The sequence below is a fragment of the Hyla sarda genome, chromosome 2 (genome assembly GCF_029499605.1).
Source record: "Hyla sarda isolate aHylSar1 chromosome 2, aHylSar1.hap1, whole genome shotgun sequence".
In the NCBI taxonomy this organism is placed as follows: domain Eukaryota; kingdom Metazoa; phylum Chordata; class Amphibia; order Anura; family Hylidae; genus Hyla; species Hyla sarda.
The window spans coordinates 512,918,279-512,937,629 of NC_079190.1; the positions used below are offsets into that span (position 1 = coordinate 512,918,279).

At 47.4% G+C, this 19,351-nt stretch overlaps 1 protein-coding gene across 1 annotated transcript; it reads right to left on the bottom strand.

Moving 5' to 3' along the window:
* Nucleotides 1–6,520: 6,520 nt before the first annotated feature.
* On the bottom strand, nucleotides 6,521–18,420 carry ZDHHC23 (zinc finger DHHC-type palmitoyltransferase 23). Its single transcript, XM_056560228.1, has 4 exons — nucleotides 18,358–18,420; nucleotides 8,920–9,605; nucleotides 7,268–7,435; nucleotides 6,521–7,176 (listed from the first exon to the last, which is right to left on the bottom strand). The coding sequence occupies exons 1-4, from the start codon at nucleotides 18,418–18,420 to the stop codon at nucleotides 6,909–6,911; spliced, it is 1,185 nt and encodes a 394-aa protein (XP_056416203.1). The 3' UTR covers nucleotides 6,521–6,908.
* Between the last annotated feature and the right edge of the window lie 931 nt (nucleotides 18,421–19,351).

The window sequence follows — 19,351 nt, forward strand, 5'->3', positions numbered from 1 at the left end:
TTTGTCTTTGTGTTTTCTCTTGATTTGGTGTTGTTTTCTGTTGGTCTTCTGTTGTCTTGTTTGTCCCTTTTCCCTTTTTTTCTCCCGCCTTAGATTCCCTTCTCCTGTCCGTACAGTTGCTGGTCCCTGCTCTTTTCCAGTCCCCATTGAGGTTTTGGTGCTGCCCGGTGTATCCTACCAGGTTGTCCTTGTGAGTATGCTTCTTTATGGCTGTTTCTTTCTCTTCACTCACCCGCCATGGTCAGGTGTGTCTCCCTGAATGTTAAGGGGCTTAATTCCCCCACTAAGCGACGCCTACTTCAAAGGGAGTTGGTTGGTTTACATGCTGATATAGTTTTCCTTCAGGAGACGCACTTCGACCATTCTGGGTCTTTCCAATTTCTTCAACACCTATTCCCCCAGTCTTACTCAGCTACCACAAGTAGGAAAACAGCGGGGGTGGCTATTCTGGTCTCTAGGTCCTGCTCGCTTCAAGTTTCTTCCTCTCTCTCTGACCCTATGGGACGATACGTAATCTTGGAGGGTACGCTGGGAGGGGTCCCCCTTTTGCTCTGTAATGTCTATGCGCCTAACACTTCGCAAATCCCTTTCCTGCGTAGGGTTTTTGCTAAACTCCAGAGGTATCCCCCATCTGCATGGTTAGTGGGCGGTGACTTCAACCTCATTTTTTCCCCATCCTTGGACCGCCATTCTGTTACTAGTGCTCCCCCTGCGCCTGCACAGCTGCGCCTGGCTTCGCTTTTTCGACGTCTCATACGTAACTCCTCGCTCTACGATTTGTGGCGGATTGGCCATCCGACGGAGCGCTCTTTTAGTTTTACTCACATCCCCACAAATTGCATACTCGTATCGATTATTTTTTTGGGAATCTCCCTATGGTGCGCATGCTCTCTGATACTTCTCTAGACCCTATCTCCTGGTCTGACCACTGTCCAGTTCTTCTCTCTTTTTCTTCTACCCCTTCCTCTCTGAGATCCTGTCATTGGAGGATGAACGACTCTCTTCTTAAGACCTTACCTTCCCGTGAATCGATTCAGCAGTGTATTTCCGACTACTTTATCACTAATGATGGCTCTGTATCCTCTCAGGCTATCCTTTGGGAAGCTCACAAATCGGTGATCCGGGGCCATTGCATTGCTCTGGGCGCCGGTCTCAAGCGGAGCGCTCTGAATCGATCTCGGGAACTTCGTATGGAAATTGCTCGACTGGAGGCTCTCTTGTTGTGTTCTCCTTCTGTTTCGACCCTGAGGAGCTTGGTGGCGGCTCGGGCACGCTTAAGCGACCTGGCTCTCCATAAAGTTGAGAGGCAATTGCTTTATGCTAGGCAGCGTTTCTATGAGAAGGGTAACAAGGCCCACACTATGCTGGCGAGACGGTTGCGTGACCGGGCTGCTGCTCAATCCCCCTCAGCTTTGAAGGACCCTGCTGGGGTGCTTCATTACCACCCTGCTGATATCTCTCGTCTGTTTGTTGACTATTACACTAATCTTTACTCACTTCCTTCCCAGTTGCCATCCGGCCAGGGGGAGAGAGTGGCGGCCCTAGATGCCTATCTTTCTCAATGTGGTTTGCCCTCTCTTTCAGGGACAGACCGGATGCTCTTAATGCTCCTATTACTGGAGAGGAGATCTCTGAGGTCCTTAAATCTCTCCCCTCTGGTCGCTCCCCTGGGCCGGATGGCTTCCCTTACCTGTACTATAAAACGTTTTCATCTTTGTTAGTGCCTAAACTTGTCCCCCTTTTCAATTCCTTTCTGGACGGAGAAACGATCCCGCAGTCTTTCTTGCACTCCCTTATCACCCTCATACCCAAGCCTGGTAAGGATCCTCACGATTGTTCGAGTTACCTGCCCATTGCCCTCCTTAACTCTGACCTTAAGCTTTTTTCCAAGGTTTTGGCAGTTAGACTATGCTCCTTCCTCCCGGCCCTTGTTCATAAGGACCAGGTTGGATTTATCCCTTGTCGCCAGGGTGGAGACAACACTAGGAGGGTAGTGGACCTGATTGATTTGATCAATCGGAGATCTGAACAGGCATTAATTCTTAGTCTTGATGCTGAGAAAGCTTTTGATAGGCTTGGGTGGCCGTTCCTTTTTGCTACCTTACAGAAATTTGGGATTTCGGGGAAGTTTTTGACTGCACTGCGGGGTCTCTACTCCTCCCCTACAGCTTCACTTAAACTTCCTCACTCGCCATCTCCTACTTTTTCTTTGTTTAATGGGACTCGTCAGGGTTGCCCGTTATCCCCGCTAATCTTTGCACTCTGTATTGAGCCTTTGGCTGCCATGATCAGGGGCGATCCGGACATAACTGGTATTTCCTTGCATGATAGGGAGTTCAAGGTTTGTTTATTTGCTGATGATGTCCTTCTTACGCTTTCTCGACCTCTACTGTCTCTTCCTTCTCTCTATAGGGTCCTGCATGACTATGGGGTGGTTTCTGGCTACAAGGTAAATCTTTCTAAGTCAGAGGCTCTTCCTCTTAACCTTCCCCCTCATCTTTCTACTCTTTTACGCTCTAACTTTTCTTTTCGGTGGTCTCCTTCTGCTATTAAATACCTTGGGGTCTGGATCTCCTCCCACTATTCCTCACTATACTCTACCAACTATCTCCCCCTATTCAGGGATCTCCGTGCCCTTATGGAAAAATGGCGCTCGCAATATATTTCTTTTTTTGGCCGCATTGCTGCGGTGAAAATGACTGTCCTTCCGAAACTCCTCTACTTTTTTGAAACCCTGCCAGTTCGGGTCCCGCTGTCGGCCCTGCGCTCCCTACAGGTGGCTATTTTTCGGTTCATTTGGGACGGTAAAAGGCATCGGCTACCGATGTCCGTGATGTTGGCTGGGCGGGCGTTTGGGGGTCTGGCGGTCCCGGATGTAGTGAAGTATTACTGGGCTGCCCATTTGCGCCATCTCGCGGCGTGGTCCACCTATCATGCCTACAGCCGCTGGATGGAAATAGAGAAGCTGTGGTTAGCGCCTATCCACCCTAACGCTCTCCTCTGGACTCTTCCTGCCTCTGCTCCTACTCTCTCCCCTCTCCTGGGTCCTATGGCATTTTCCAAATATGTGTGGAATTACTGTTCAGTCAAATTTAAATTACTGTCTCCCTCTTCCCCTCTTCAATCTTTCCTTTATCATCCTAGTTTTCCCCCTGGCCGGACCTCTCTTATGGTGAGGGAATGGGGGTCTAGAGGCCTTTTTTGCTGGGCGGATGTAGTTGATCCTTTGATGCGTACCCTCTTGCCCTTCTCTCAGTTACAGTCTCGTTGGGATCTCCCCTCGTCTGAGCGTTTTCATTATTCACAGCTACGACATTTTATGTCCTCCATGCTGGGTGCGCTAGTGGTATCTTCCCCTACGGGGTTTGAACGGCTGTGTCGTGGTGGACCTCAGGCGAGGGGGCTTCTCTCCGATATTTATTCCTTGCTAATCCAACCTCAGGAGGGAGTCCTGGTATCTCATCGCTATATGTCTCGCTGGGAGGAGGCACTTAATACTACTATCACTCTCCCTCAATGGAAGATAATATGGGAGCGGGCCTCTAGGGCATCTATATGTACGGCTTATAAGGAGACTCAATACAAATTACTTATGGGTTGGTACCATACTCCAGAGTTATTGAATAGGCTGAATCCCGATATCCCCCCCCAGTGCTGGCGTTGTGGGGTGGGTTTGGGCTCTCTGTTTCATGTTTTCTGGTCCTGCCCTCTTATCACGGGGTACTGGGAGTTAGTGAGTCGTTTGGTATCAGATGTTCTTGGAGTCTCGGTCCCTCCTGACCCTCAGGTCTACCTCTTGCACCTTTCACACTCTGCTCTGCCCAAGAAACTGTTTAAACTGGCTATGCATATGTTCTTGGCAGCTAAGACACTTGTTGCTAAATGCTGGAAGAGGACACTTCCTCCCACTGAATCGGACCTACTCTCCCGAATATGTGATATACGCTCTTTAGAATACCTCACTGCCTCTTTGAATAATACTATCCCTGCCTTCCTTTCAGTTTGGGAACCATGGGACCGTTTCTCTGACAGGCAACCTCCCTGAGGCGGCACTGACATCCTCCTTTCCCTCCCCCTCTTTCCCCTCCCTCCTTGTTCCCCCTCCCCCCCCCTTTCTGTTTGTTTGTTTGTTGTTGTTTGTTCGAGGTTCTGTTGTCCTTGTCTCCTTTTTGTCTTTGTTTCTGTCTTCTCTCTTTGTCTTCGTGTTGTAGAGTCTTAGTTCTCTCTTTGAGTATTTGGCTATAAACCTATGTTCATTCACTACAGTCTTTATGGGTTATCTGGGATTGGGGCTAGTTGTATTGGACTTCAACTGTTTCTGAATGCTCTGGTCTCTATCTTAGCTTGTCATTTGCCCTGATGTGATCGCTCTGGGCATTGCCCCAGATTATGCTTTGAATGTGTTTTACTAACTTTCTATTTTTTATGTGAAAATCTTTAATAAAAATTACAGTTGAAAAAAAAAAAAAAAAAAAAAAAGAACAAGTTAAAGGAACCTTTGACACCTTCCCTGTTGCAGAGTTCTGACACTGTGTGAACCCGACGCCTCACCCCACTCTGATCCCATTCATCAGTCTTCACCCCTCGGACCCCACAGATCACCGGACACATTTATATATAGATAGAACTTTAATATTTATTTAAAAGGCTTTGGAGGTAACCTCCCCCGACCCCTCATACCTGCTGCATCCTGGATCCTACAATCACATCGATCCTAATGGTTCAGCTGTAGAAGAGGAGGGATGGGGGAGGGGAGAGTAATATCAGCATTATACCGGTATTATATACTATTACATAGATATATATGGCAGTGTCATTATAGCTCATTACTGACACATCTGATTGTCTCACATTAGCACCACACGAGATCGGCTAAACCTACAGTATAAGAAAGGAATATCCATCCAAAGACCCCCTAAGACTTATAGGGGGGGGGTCTCTGGCTTCCTGAAAAGTTCTGCAACTTTCTGCTTAACTTCTTTACCGTTTTAAAAAGCTCTGCTTGCTGACAGTGAACAAGAACATCCCCCCTGTACAGACCAATTACTTCCTGCCACTGCATCAGATAGTTTGTTACAGTGTATCAGCAATCCTATCAAGGCAGGAAAGAGATTTGTCTTGCTGTCCAAAGCATCAGTCATTGAACCGTAGACCTCCAGCTGTTGCAAAACTATAACCCCCCAACAAAACTATAATATTTGTCTTGTAAGAATTGGCTCATTTGGACAAAAAAATTACCCAACGTATTTCTCTCCAAATAAGGGATTTCCTCAGGGGACAATAGCCACTTAAACTGCTATGAAAAATAAAGGATGTCAGTGTTTCCCAACCGGTGTGTCTTCAGCTGTTGTAAAACTACAATTGCCAGCATGCTGGGAGTTGTGGTTTTGCAACAGCTGGAGGTCCACAGTTTAATGAACGCTGCTTTAGACAATTCCTGATTGAACAGTAAGACAAATCTCCTTCCTGACTTGATAGTTTGTTACAGTGTAAGAGATTTGTCTTGCTGTTCAATCAGGGATTATCCAAAGCAGCGGTAATTAAACTGTGGACCTCCAGCTGTTCAAAAACCACAACTCCCAGCATGCCCGGACAGCCAACGGCTGTCCGGGCATGCTGGGAATTGTAGTTTTGCAACAGCTGAAGACACACTGGTCGGGAAACACTGACATAATTTATTTTTCATAGCAGTTTAAGTGGCTATTATCCCCTGAGGAAATCCCATATTTGGAGCGAAACACGTTGGGTCATTTTTTGTCCAAATGGGCCAATCCTTACAAGACATATTATAGTTTTGCTGGGGGGTTGAAGTTTTGCAACAGCTGTAGGCACATTGGTTTGGAAACTCTGCCAGAAACTGCTATAATAAATAAATATAAAGTAGCAAAGGAAGTGGCTATTGTTGCTTTTGTCCCCTGAGGAAATCACTTATTCGTATGGAAACAGGTCGGGTCTTTTTTGAGCCAATCCCTACAAGGAATATATTATAGTTTTGCTAGGGTTTGTAGTTTTTCATCAGCTGGAGGCACATTGCTATGAAAAATAAATATTAAAGTAAATTAAGTGGCTATTGTCCCCTGAAGAAATCATTTATTGGGAGATAAACACGTTGGGTCTTTTTTTTTTTGTCCAAATAAGCCAATCCCTACAAGACATTATAGTTTTGCTAGGGGTTGTAGTTTTGCAACAGCTGTAGGAACACTGGTTGGGAAACTCTGCCAGAAACTGCTATAATAATAAATAAAGTAGCAAATGAAGTGGCTATTGTTGCTTTTGTCCTCTGAGGAAATCACAAGTCTTTTTTTGTCCAATTGAGCCAATCCCTACAATATTATAGTATTGCTGGGGGTTGTAGTTTTGCATCAGCTGGAGGCACATTGGTTGGGAGAAACTGCCCTAAACTATAAATGTAAGTAGTAAATTATTTACCTATTGTTGCTTTTGTCCCCTGAGAAAATCACCTTTTGGTAAAAAAACACGTTGGGTCTTTTTTTTTTTTTTTGTCTAAATGAGCCAATCCCTACAAGAGATACAGTTTTGCTGGGGGTTGTAGTTTCGCAACAGCTGGAGGTCCAAAGTTTAGAGACCACTGTTCTGAACGCGCAGCTGTGAGACATTTTAGGTGTAGACAGGTTTTTCAGCCTGAAATACAAAGTCTATTAGGAAGTTGCAGAACTTCTTGATATACCAGTCCTTGAGATTATTTACATTTAGACCGTCGCGACCCCTTTAAGAGTTTGGCGCGGTTTTAGGCGACCTGGAATGTCCAATAAGAAATGTATCACATGGGATGGGACCGTTGTTGCTGTGCTGAAAGTAAAAAAAAAGACCACTTGGAATAGAGGTAAGTAAGTTGCTCAGGTCGCACGCGCACATGAATAAGGCACTGCTGAGGACAGACGGCGCGGTCACACGATGTCCGACAGGTCCTGCTCCGCCGCCTCGCCGTCCGCAGACAGGAAGTGGAGCCAGTTCTGAAAAAATCCCTGGTTGAAGGTTCCTGGGTCCACGACCAGACCCCCGAGGATACAGCGGCCGCTCTTCTCCCGCAGGGCCATCCTCGCCTCGCGTTCCGTGACGTTGTAGCTGATGTTCAGCAGCTGAATGAGCAGGACGTAGCCCATACCAGCTGTGATAATGGCGCAATACCACACGCAGGTGAAGGTGAATGATGTGCTGGGGCAAAGACAAAGGCAACATATATCACCGTCCAGGATGACCTCAAGGATTAACATCTACCGCCTTATATCTCAGGAAACTGCATTACCTGTAGTTGGCGTAGACACCCGGGCAGTAGAATAAGGCAATGAAGACACTGCGGCCCCGACATACGGCTCTGAGCGTCATTATTATCCCGTATATAGAGGTGAAAAGGAAAAACACCAGCAGCAAGATGAAGAATTTGTGATTGCGAGCTCCGATGCAGTTATCGATCCTGTAAGTACAAGAATATAACTCCTATAATACTGCCCCCTATGTACAAGAATATAACTACCATAATACTGCTCCTATATACAGGAATATAACTACTATAATACTGCTCCTATATACAAGAATATAACTACTATAATACTACTCCTATATACAAGAATATAACTACTATAATACTGCTCCTATATACAAGAATATAACTACCATAATACTGCCTCCTATGTACAAGAATATAACTACCATAATACTGCTCCTATATACAGGAATATAACTACTATAATACTGCTCCTATATACAAGAATATAACTACTATAATACTGCTCCTATATACAAGAATATAACTACTATAATACTGCTCCTATATACAAGAATATAACTACTATAATACTGCTCCTATATACAAGAATATAACTACTATAATACTGCTCCTATATACAAGAATATAACTACTATAATACTGCTCCTATATACAAGAATATAACTACTATAATACTGCTCCTATATACAAGAATATAACTACTATAATACTGCCCCTATATACAAGAATATATCTACTATATTACTGCCCCCTATATACAAGAATATAACTACTATAATACTGCTCCTATATACAAGAATATATCTACTATATTACTGCCCCCTATATACAAGAATATAACTACTATAATACTGCCTCCTACATACAAGAATATAACTACTATAATACTGCCTCCTACATACAAGAATATAACTACTATAATACTGCTCCTATATACAAGAATATAACTACTATAATACTGTCTCCTATATACAAGAATATAACTACTATAATACTCCTCCTATATACAAGAATATAACTACTATAATACTGCTCCTATATACAGGAATATAACTACTATAATACTGCTCCTATATACAAGAATATAACTACTATAATACTGCCTCCTATATACAAGAATATAACTACTATAATACTGCCTCCTATATACAAGAATATAACTACTATAATACTGCCTCCCATATACAAGAATATAACTACTATAATACTGCCTCCCATATACAAGAATATAACTACTATAATACTGCTCCTATATACAAGAATATAACTACTATAATACTGCTCCTATATACAAGAATATAACTACTATAATACTGCTCCTATATACAAGAATATAACTACTATAATACTGCTCCTATATACAAGAATATAACTACTATAATACTGCTCCTATATACAAGAATATAACTACTATAATACTGCCTCCTATATACAAGAATATAACTACTATAATACTGCCTCCTATATACAAGAATATAACTACTATAATACTGCTCCTATATACAAGAATAGAACTACTATAATACTGCCCCTATATACAAGAATATAACTACTATAATACTGCTCCTATATACAAGAATATAACTACTATAATACTGCTCCTATATACAAGAATATACTATAATACTGCTCCTGTGAAGCCCTACGTCCAGTTTGGCTCCGCCTCTTACCACACACAGTGATGGTCCATCCGCCGGACGCAGCTCTCACAGATTCGGCAGTGGCCGCTCCGCAAGGGTTTCGGCACTTTGCAGATTTTACACCAGTTTTTCTCGGTGAGATTTCCGTTTTCCTCCTGGATTCCTCCGGGGGCGCCACCTTCAGCTGTCTGGACTCCGCCTGCAGGCTCCCTCTTCCCTCTTGCGGCACTTCTGGTGATGTAGCCCGGATCCCGCTTGGCCTTCACTAGGAACAGAAGGGTGAGCAGCAGACCGCAGGTGATGGCGGAGAAGTGACCCCAGCCCAGGTGCCCCCTGAGGAGAACCTCCTGCACAAAGTTATAATACATGTAGCCCAGAGAGAAGAGCGCCAGGCTGAGGAACAGGAGGGTCTTTCCTTTGCGCCGATGTGTCAGCTGATAATACCAGATCACCAAGACGGGCAGGGAGCTGAGGACCATCACCCCTAGGAGAACATGGAACGCTGCCACATGCAGGGAGATGGGCAGCAGGACTAGTGGGGGCAGGATACTCAGGTTAACCTTCCTGGCACCACGAATCCATGGGACACGGAAACGATCGGACGCCGTCTCTATCACCCTGGCCAGGACCTCCGGCTGCAGCGACTTACAGGTGATCCATCTGGTGGAAGAACAACAGCGCAACAATAAAGATCCAGGAATAACCACACACGATGTCTATATTGTACTCCAGAGCTGCACTCACTATTCTGCTGGTGAGGTCACTATGTACATACATTACTTATCCTGTACTGATCCTGAGTTATATCCTGTATTATACTCCACAGCTGTACTCACTATTCTGCTGGTGAGGTCACTGTGTACATACATTACATTATTTATCCTGTACTGATCCTGATTTATATCCTGTATTATACTCCAGAGCTGCACTCGCTATTCTGCTGGTGAGGTCACTATGTACATACATTACTTATCCTGTACTGATCCTGAGTTATATCCTGTAGATCTTTTATTAAAATTTCAAACATAACAATAAAAAAAATACAAAACATAAACATATCATATCCGACAGAACATATCAATATAACGATCATAAAACCAACACCATAGCATAAAATACAACACCGGTCCACCCCACACTCATTCCTGCACACAAACAAATATATACAATATTTACAAAAGACATATTCCTATAATACCCATTATACCCATACCATACTAATAAACTATATACACTAATACTAAATGTGAATTTCCTGGCCCAGTTGCAATACCAAAAACCCAATACCAGTAATATACCAAAAGAATAACAACAACAACAATAATAATATATACAAAATAATAAAAACCAACACAAACAAAATAACACCACTTTTTTTTATTTTTGTATTTTTTTTATTTATTTTTTTTATTTTTTTTATTTATTTTTTTTGGCCCTGAGCTGGTCCCGCATCCCATGCCCCCAGTACATGTTACCAGACGTCCATGAACCAGTCCAGGATTTTCTGTATATATAAAAGTCCCATACAAACCCCCTCCCCCCTTTTTAACCCACCACCCAACCTAAACTAAACCCAATCCCCAGGTGGCATCACACAATATATACAATATATACATTACATAAAATATACACAGACTAACAATATATAAGTATACAAATAGACTACAACAATAAATAAAATAACAAATACATATAACACTATAAGCCAAACAACAAACCCCTAAAGCTCAAGTTCAGCGCCTGCAAGCCCTATATTACCATAAACCAACTGCTCAAAACAAAAAGACTAATGTGCCAGCATCAGCCCACCACCAGGGGGAGACAACAGGCTAAGGCACTTTAAAGGCAGAGCCCCTCCATAGACGAGAGGCCCTGCCAGCACCCAGCCTCTCGTACTCCAGAGAACGCACCTTCACCAGGTCACCGAGAATGTTCCTAACCACCACATCCACAGGGAGGATTTTACGCTGCGTCGACACTAAACACCGTGCGTTCCACGTGTAGTATCTAACCACTGAGCTGACTAGGAATAAAGTGCACCGGTCCCAGCCTCCAAGGTTTCTGAATGCCCCATAGGCCCATTCCGCATAGGAGAGACTGGCCAGCCGAGGCCAACCAATGGAAGCGCCCACCCTGGTGTAAACCTCTGTGTTAAAGGGACAATGAAGCAGAAAATGCTCCATGCTTTCCAGCATGCCTCCACACTCTTCGCGGGGACATCCCCGGTCATCAGAGCTCCTGCACTTCAGATTGTCCCTCACACACAGTTTCCCATGGAAGCAGCGCCAAGTCAAGTCCCAAAACTTCAAGGGGATCCTGATAGAATTCAAAAGCTCTAAACCCACCTCCAGATCCCGACTTGGGCAGTCCTTGAGCGCCAATGGCCTCTGGAAATGAGAAGACAGGACCCTCTTGTCAAGGAATTTCCTCGACAGAGTCCTAATCTCCCCCATCCCCAGACCCCACCGACGAATAACCTTCAGAACCGGGGTAGCGTAAGCCGGGAGATGCCCGTGTGGTGTGCGAAGATCCTTCACTTGCCCTCCTGTCTCCCATTCCTGGAAGAAAGGCCAAAACCATCCCCTACAGGAGGATACCCACGGAGGAGCCCTCTCTGACCAGAGGTTTGCTATATTGGTCTTAAGAAAGGTATTCACTAGGAATACCACAGGGTTGACCATACACAACCCCCCTAGTCTCCTTGTACGGTAAGTAACCTCCCTCTTCACTAGGTTCAGTCTGTTCCCCCATAACATTTGGAAGAACACACTGTAGACCCGGGTCCAAAGAGGTTCTGGCAACATGCACACACTGCCCAGGTATATCAGTAAAGGGAGCAGGAATGTTTTGATCAGGTTAACCCTTTCCCCGAGGGTCAAAGACCAACCCTTCCACTGATCCACCTTCTGAGCGGCGATCTTAAGCCTGCTGTCCCAGTTTTGTTTGGGGTAATCCCCTTGGCCAAATTCAATGCCGAGAACTTTTGCAGATTCCTGGGGCTCTGGAAGGGCGTCCGGGAGATCAAAATTAGGATCTCCCCCTCCCAGCCAGAGACTCTCGCACTTATCCCGGTTGATCTTGGACCCGGATGCCTCCGAGTAGCGGTCCACCTCTGACATCACCCATTGGCCTTCCTCTTGTGAGGAGACAAACACGGTGACATCATCAGCATACGCTACCGCCCTCAGAGCCAAATCCGACACCGCCAGGTCCATTCTCACCCCCGCCAACGGTCCACAATCAATCCTCCTAAGGAAAGGATCAATTGCAAACACGTACAGCAACGGGCTCAAAGGACAACCCTGACGGACACCAGACCCAACCTCAAAAGAGCGGCCAATCCAACCATTCACAAGCGGGAAACTTTCTGCCCCTGCGTACAAGGTCTTAAGCCAATCAACAAACCCCCCCGGCAGGCCATATCTCAGAAGAACAGACCAGAGGTACTCATGGTTAACCCGATCAAACGCTTTTGCCTGATCCAAGGACAGCAAGTACCCCTTCCAGTGGCCAGCCCTACCCTGCTCCACAGCCTCTCGGACACTGAGCACAGCACTAAATGTACTGCGGCCCGGAACAGAGCAATGCTGAGCCCCCGAAAGGAGCCGGGGTGCAAACTCCACCAGCCGGTTAAACAGCACTTTTGCCAGAATCTTTCGGTCCACATTGAGAAGCGCTATGGGACGCCAATTCTCAATGTGGAACGGGTCTTTACCCTTTGACAGGATGATCAGCGCTGACCTCCTCATTGACTTTGGCAGAGTGCCCGAGGATAGACACTCATTAAATACCTCGGTCAACAGGGGAACCAAAGTGTCCTTAAAGGTCTTATAGAACTCAGATGTTAAGCCATCTGGACCGGGTGACTTCTTGAGGGCAAGCCCATCAATAGCCATCCTGACTTCCTCTTCCCGGATCATCTCTGTCAAAACGTCAAGAGAGGGGTCTACTCCTAGTTCAGGGATGGTTTCAGCCAAGAAAGCTGACACCTTATCCCGATCTAGATCCTTCCTTCCCAAGAGGTGCGAGTAAAAGGATCTGACGACCTCCAAGATCCCTGATCTGGACCTTTTCAAGGATCCCGTACTATCAATCAGTCCTGAGACTACCTTACTATTCACTGACATCTTGCAGTTTCTGTAAGGGTCGGGCGAGCGGTACTTCCCGTAATCCCTCTCAAAAACCAAAGATGCGTGCCTATCGTACTGACACCTCATCAGCAAGGATTTCACTCTGGAGATATCATCACGACTACCTCCAGTCGAGACAAGGTGCTCAAGTTTCTTCCTCAGGCCCTGGTACAAACGGTACCTGTTTAGGCTTCTGAGGCCTGAGAGCTGGTGGAAGAATCTCGCAACCCTTTTTTTGAAGATCTCCCACCACTCTGACTTACTGCTACAAAGGCCCAGCAATGGTACCTGGCTCTGAAGAAAATCCTCAAAGGACTGTCTTATCTCCGCTTCTTCCAAGAGAGACGAATTCAGCTTCCAATAGCCTCTGCCCATCCGGGGGGTCTCTGTAACATTCAGAGAAAACAAAATTAAACAGTGATCGGAGAACTCCACCTCAACAACAGACACTGCTGAAGAGACGGCCTCCTCCTTTAAATAAAACCTATCTATCCTAGACCTACAACTACCCCTATGATAGGTGAATCCCGCGTGGCCTGGGGTGTGCCGGATGTGGACATCCACCAGGCGAGCCTCACTCGCTATGCTATTTAGGGCGACGCTATCATAAGTCAGCTTGTCTCTGGCACCTCCCCTGTCTTGGGGCCTCGTGACAGCATTAAAGTCCCCTCCAAAGACCACTTGCCGACTTGTAAAAAGATAGGGCTTGATCCTCATAAAGAGACACTTCCGGTCCCACTTAGACTGTGGGCCGTAGATGTTAATAAGGCGAAGTTCTTGTCCCTTCATGAGGACATCTAAGATCAGGCACCTCCCCATTTCTAACTCGATAACCCGTCGGCATTCTACCGCTGCGGTAAAAAGGACCGCCACTCCGCTATACGGCTCGGCCCCAAGAGACCAGTAGGAGGGCCCATTCCTCCACTCTCTTTTAGCCTTGTAGATAGATGACATATCTGTTAGCCTGGTCTCTTGCAAAAATAAAATATCAGCATTAATATGGGCAAAAAAATCATAGGCCGCAAATCGAGCCGTATCTGACTTTATGCTGGCAACATTAATGGATGCCAGAGTCAACGGAGAGGGTGCCGCCATCAAGGGTGATTGAGTTAGACAGCTTTCTTTTTCCCACCATCCTTCCCATCCACCCCACCACCCTCCTCATCAGATGATGGTTTACCCCTTTTTAGTGAGATGGATGTGTCCATTTTCCCTTTATTTACATTTTCCTCGTCCCCTGACTCTGAGCCAGTCCCCCCCCCCCTGAAGACATAGGTTCCCCAGGGAGAGAGGACTCAGGGTCCCCTGTGGGCCCCACCGCAACATCCGGAACCTCACCCCCAGCCTCCTCCTCCGAAGAGGAAATGTCGCGGAGGGCTCGGAACCGGTTGGAGAGACCAATCAGAGGGGGGTCAGTTGTACCTTCCTTTGGCATCTGGCGGGTGGGAGAAGATTTTAAATCTCCCTTTTTCTTATTCCTCCGAGTACCCCGCTTTGTTTCTGCCCATCTCCCTCTGTCCTCATCCGCGCTCTCACCATGGGAGGACAGCGAGGAGACAGTATCCTCCTCTTTGTGGATCCTTCCAGTCTCCTCATCCAGTTCACTATCCCCCAGGGCCTCAGCAGTAACACTGGTCACAGGGACAGGATCAGAAGCCACCTCAGCTGGCTGGTGCTCCTGTGACTCCCGAATCTCCCTATCCCTTTGACGCTTCTTGAGACGCCTCAGTTGGGCAGGCGTCTTCTGCTTACTTTTCTTCCCTGGCCCCTGCACCCCTTCATCCCCGCCAGCCATCCCCCCAGCAGAGTTCACCTCATGGCTTACCCCCACTGGGGCAACAACCGCATTGACAAAGGAACGAGGGCAGCGACTGAATGGGTGACCTAAGTCACCACACAGGTGACACCTAATCTCTGCACAAGATGCAGCGAGATGGCCTATTTCCCCACACAGAGTGCACTTCTGCACAGTGCAATTGGCACTAAAATGTGTGGGGTCACCACATCTGTGACAGAGCTTCGGCTGACCCTGGTAGAAGATCTGGATACGATCCCTTCCGAGGAAGGTCGCAGATGGTATATGGGTAACGGTGTTTCCTGAAAGCTTAAGCTTGACCATAAACGTCCAGGCCCCTGACCAGATGCCATATTCATCCCTGTTCTTTTTTGGGACCTCCACCACCTCTCCATACCGACCTAGCCACGTCATGATGTCAACACAAGAAAGTGATTCGTTACGGGTTAAAACGGTCACTTTCTTGACATTGTTTTGGCGAGACACCGCCTGAATGGCAAAGTCTCGCCAGCCGGGCTCATTCTTTACCAGCTCATAATTCGACCAGAAGAGCTCAAGCCCCTCTGGCCGAACAAAGCTGATATCGAACTCAGGGGTACCATAAGGATGTATTAAGGCGTAGATGTCAGCTGCCTTAAAGCCCAACTTCAGCAGAAGCTCAACAACTTTAGATCTTGGAGGACATGTATCACTGCCTCTCCACCTCAGCCGGACCACATTCCTTCGGAGACCACCTGGCCCGGCTGTTGGGAGGGACCACACAGTATCCCCCCCTCTTTCCTCTCGGAAGGCTGAAAGACCATGTCTTTCTATCCAAAAGGATAGATCAACCTCCCTACCCTCTACATTGATTGATCTCTCCCCTCTCCTTAAGGCCCCCAGGAGACGCTGCTGCAAATTGCCCCCCCCAGAGCCAGAAGACGAGGAAGGTGCCCCCCTCCCCCCAGCGGTGACATTTGCGTAGCTGCGTATCGGTGCTGCCACCGCTGGGGGTGCAACTGGACCAGGCCCTACATCCCCACCACTAATCTGTGCCCCTTCACCACCCTCCTCCACATAATCCATACTCACACCATTATTGCCTGTTTTAGCTGATGTGCCCCCCATACCTCCACCCGTGCTACAGCCCATACTACAATTCACTCCAACATTAGCCTCCTCATTCATACTGGCTGGACCGGTGCGTTCTGGTGCAGATAGTGTACCATCAGCATCACTGGGTACCAGAGCTGGAGCCACCACCACAGGACAGGTCACCGGTCCTTTATACAAGGACCGGGAAGCCTGCCTAGCCTGTTTATTAGTGGCCCCAGCCCTGTTTTTACTGGTACCCTCCGCCTCATCAGTACTGGAGTTTTCTGCTCCTGGGCGCCGCTGTTCTGGATAAGCGGCGCCAATACAAAATAAAGGTTTTAGTCCAGTCTTTCTGGGAGGCGAAGACATCTTGGCCCCAGCAGCTCTTTCACGATGACACCGCTGCTCCAAAGGAACAGCAGTGCCAACGCTCAGAGCCACCGGAGCTCCCGCAGCTGACTCTGGCACAAAGCCGCCCCCCCCTCCCGTTAGGGAGCAGCCCAATGTGCCAGAGCCATCCATGCCCATCGCTGGGCAAATATCACTGTCCGACCTCACAGCCGATACATTGTCTGCTCCACCACTGTTACTACAAACAGCGATGGAGCTCACCGCCACACTAGACTCCATACTCTCCCCACTCTCCTGCACTGAGTCCACAGCAGAACTCAGGCTGGGCTGAGAAATGGGGTTCACACAGTGAGCTGACCCTGCGGCCAGTCCGGGGGGCTCAGGGAGGGGGGTATATACAAATGTTACCTGCTCCTGGAGCTTGGTCTTCTTTAGCTTCTTTTTCCTTCCCCCAGGTGCCTCCTCTGGTAACTCATCCCCAAACGTGAAGTCCTGGAGGCGACCTGGGGACTCCAGGAGCTGGATCTGGGCCATCAGTGCCCCTCCCTGGTGACTGGTGCTGCTCTCATCCCCCGAACCGCCAGAGCCACGGCCAGATGACATCGCCACTTGCCCTGCAGGGAGCCCACTGTATGGGGTCAGATGTTGCAGACCCCCGGGTGGATTTGGCTCAACATTATCGGCCTCCGCAGCGTCTCCTTCCTCCTCCACCCGTGGCTGAAGCCCCCTCAGCCGTCTCTGCTTCTCTCTCTCCATTGTATGAAAGCGGTCTTCATTTAAAAGTTTTTCCCTAAATGGCCCGCTGTTCTCTAAAATAAAAGTTCTCTTCTTCTCCAGTATCCTTATTTCATTTTTCAGCTGTTTAATCCGGGCTGACAGCTCAGCTTTCTGTCGTTTCGCCGCAGTTTCCATCAGGGCTTTTGCTTCCCGTACCTCCTCCTGGAGCCTATACAAGCTGCCCCTTGCTTCCTCATATCCACGGATGTGTTCTGCCACACGAGAGTTATGGGGGACTCCAGACTCCCGGGCCCTAGGCATCCCCCAATCCTCCTCCACACATCCGTGGGCATTTAGCTTTGCTCCAGGAGGAGTATCACAGTCCACATTGTCAGGCCTTGTTGTCACAGTACCTGTGCTTCCGGAACTTCTTGCACTTGTAGTCCCACAACTTGCAGGGCCAGCCTTGCGGCTGCTCTTTGTCTCTACGGGTTCAGGGGTGGCTGGAGATGCATCGCTGCACCTCCTGGCAGAGCGCCTCAACCCGGAGACCTCTGATGCACTTCCTGACGCTGGTCCCTCCACACCTGGTCGCTGGCTCCCCCTGCCCCCCGCGGACCTGATTCGGGGGGCAGGTGTTGGGGTTCTCCTCTCCTCGCTCATGCCTGAACACACGCTCTCCCTCTGGGGAAGGAAGAACGTTGTCCGGCAAAGATGACACGGCAGAGCTCAGAGCGCACACACACCAAACAATCCAGCAAACGACTTCCTCCACACTCAGCAGACTCACAGGAAGATGCTCCCTCTAGTGGCCAGACTCCAGAGCTGTACTCACTATTCTGCTGGTGAGGTCACTATGTACATACATTACTTATCCTGTACTGATCCTGAGTTTTATCCTGTATTATACTCCAGAGCTGTACTCACTATTCTGCTGGTGAGGTCACTGTGTACATACATTACATTATTTATCCTGTACTGAAAGAGACTCCTCTTTCTTTCTGCTCATAGCACAGATAAGTATATGTTCTTACATGATTTATTGTTTGTATTAATTTGCAAGTATATTTACACCCACTTTCTATATTACTATAGATACACATTCTAATAAGCGCGGTGCCCGGAATTTCAGTACTGACACTGCGCTTCTATTGCGTTTATATTGTGTTTATATATTGTGTTTATATTGCGCTGTTATTGCACTTCTACTACCCCCTCTTTTTTATATATATATTTTTTTTCTCTGAGCGTTAATCCGCACATCGGGGCGGTCATTGCGCTCGTTCTTTGCCCCAAATAAACGGCGCCATCTTACCTGGGCGCCATCTTGTCACGTCCTTCTCCTGCCGCGTCTACTTCGCGCGCATCGGACGGGTGGCGTTCTTCTATTCCTCCAATTACAGCGCTTGGTGACGCTGTCTCGCGAGATTTCGTCTCTAGACTCAGTGTTACTTCCCACCGCATCGCCAGTCCAAAGCGAGCGGTGTGGAGAATAGGAGCCTGAGCAGTAAGGAGCGCCTTATTAGATTCCCTGTTACAACCTATATACATTAACTTTATATATATATATATATATATATATATATATATATATATATATATATATATTAATTTTATATTAGATCATCAGGATTTATTCCTCTCTCTATATATATATTATACCCGGGTTGGTACCTAACTTACTAGTCTAGTGGGTACTATACTATACTTTGTTATACCCCCATATTGTTACAACCATGTCTGATGAAGGTAATGCCCCAGGGATGGAGGCTACTTCTGACACAGCACACTTTCTGAGCGCTGCTCAAACCCAAGAGCTTATCAACAAGTCTGTCCAGGCAGCCCTAGCATCCGCTGTGCTACCATCTGGCTCTCAACAGTCACTGCCCCTACTACCAGTTCCGCTAACACACAGCGCTGGACCTATGGTTAAAAGAGGTAAAGCCTCACACAAGCGGAAGCACACTGTGCTTACATCCGACTCCCCGGCAGGGGAAGAACAATTTGTGCCCCGGGCAGTACCTACCTCGGACTGCCGACCCACACATCCTTCCGACTCACTCCGACCCTCGGGCCTCGAGGAGTTAACTAACAAGAGGCATAAGGCCGCCAGACGGACCAAACCTAATTCTTTCGTGGACTCCTCTGAGGAGGACTCCTCCGCGGAATCTGAGTTGTCTGACATCCCTGAGTCTGTCTCTGGAGAAGAGGATGGTGGGACTATGGCGTTCTCTACAGACACTAAACCTGAATCCCAGGGCGACATCATACTGGATTCTCTCGGAGAACCCTTCTTTAACCCAGACGCGATTTCTCATCCTCGCTCTGGGGACTGGGCGCCCCTTCCACAGGTGTCAAATTTTATAGAATACTGGATCCGTAGGTCCCTTGAGAG

What these genes read in the sequence shown, in the direction of transcription:
- ZDHHC23 (XM_056560228.1), bottom strand. Translation starts at nt 18,420, where the DNA reads ATGCGGTGGGAAGTAACACTGAGTCTAGAGACGAAATCTCGCGAGACA. An exon ending in ATGGACCATCACTGTGTGTG is followed by an intron (nt 7,436 to 8,919) that starts GTAAGAGGCGGA and finishes TTGTACTTACAG; the next exon opens with GATCGATAACTGCATCGGAG. An exon ending in GGTGTCTACGCCAACTACAG is followed by an intron (nt 7,177 to 7,267) that starts GTAATGCAGTTT and finishes TCTTTGCCCCAG; the next exon opens with CACATCATTCACCTTCACCT.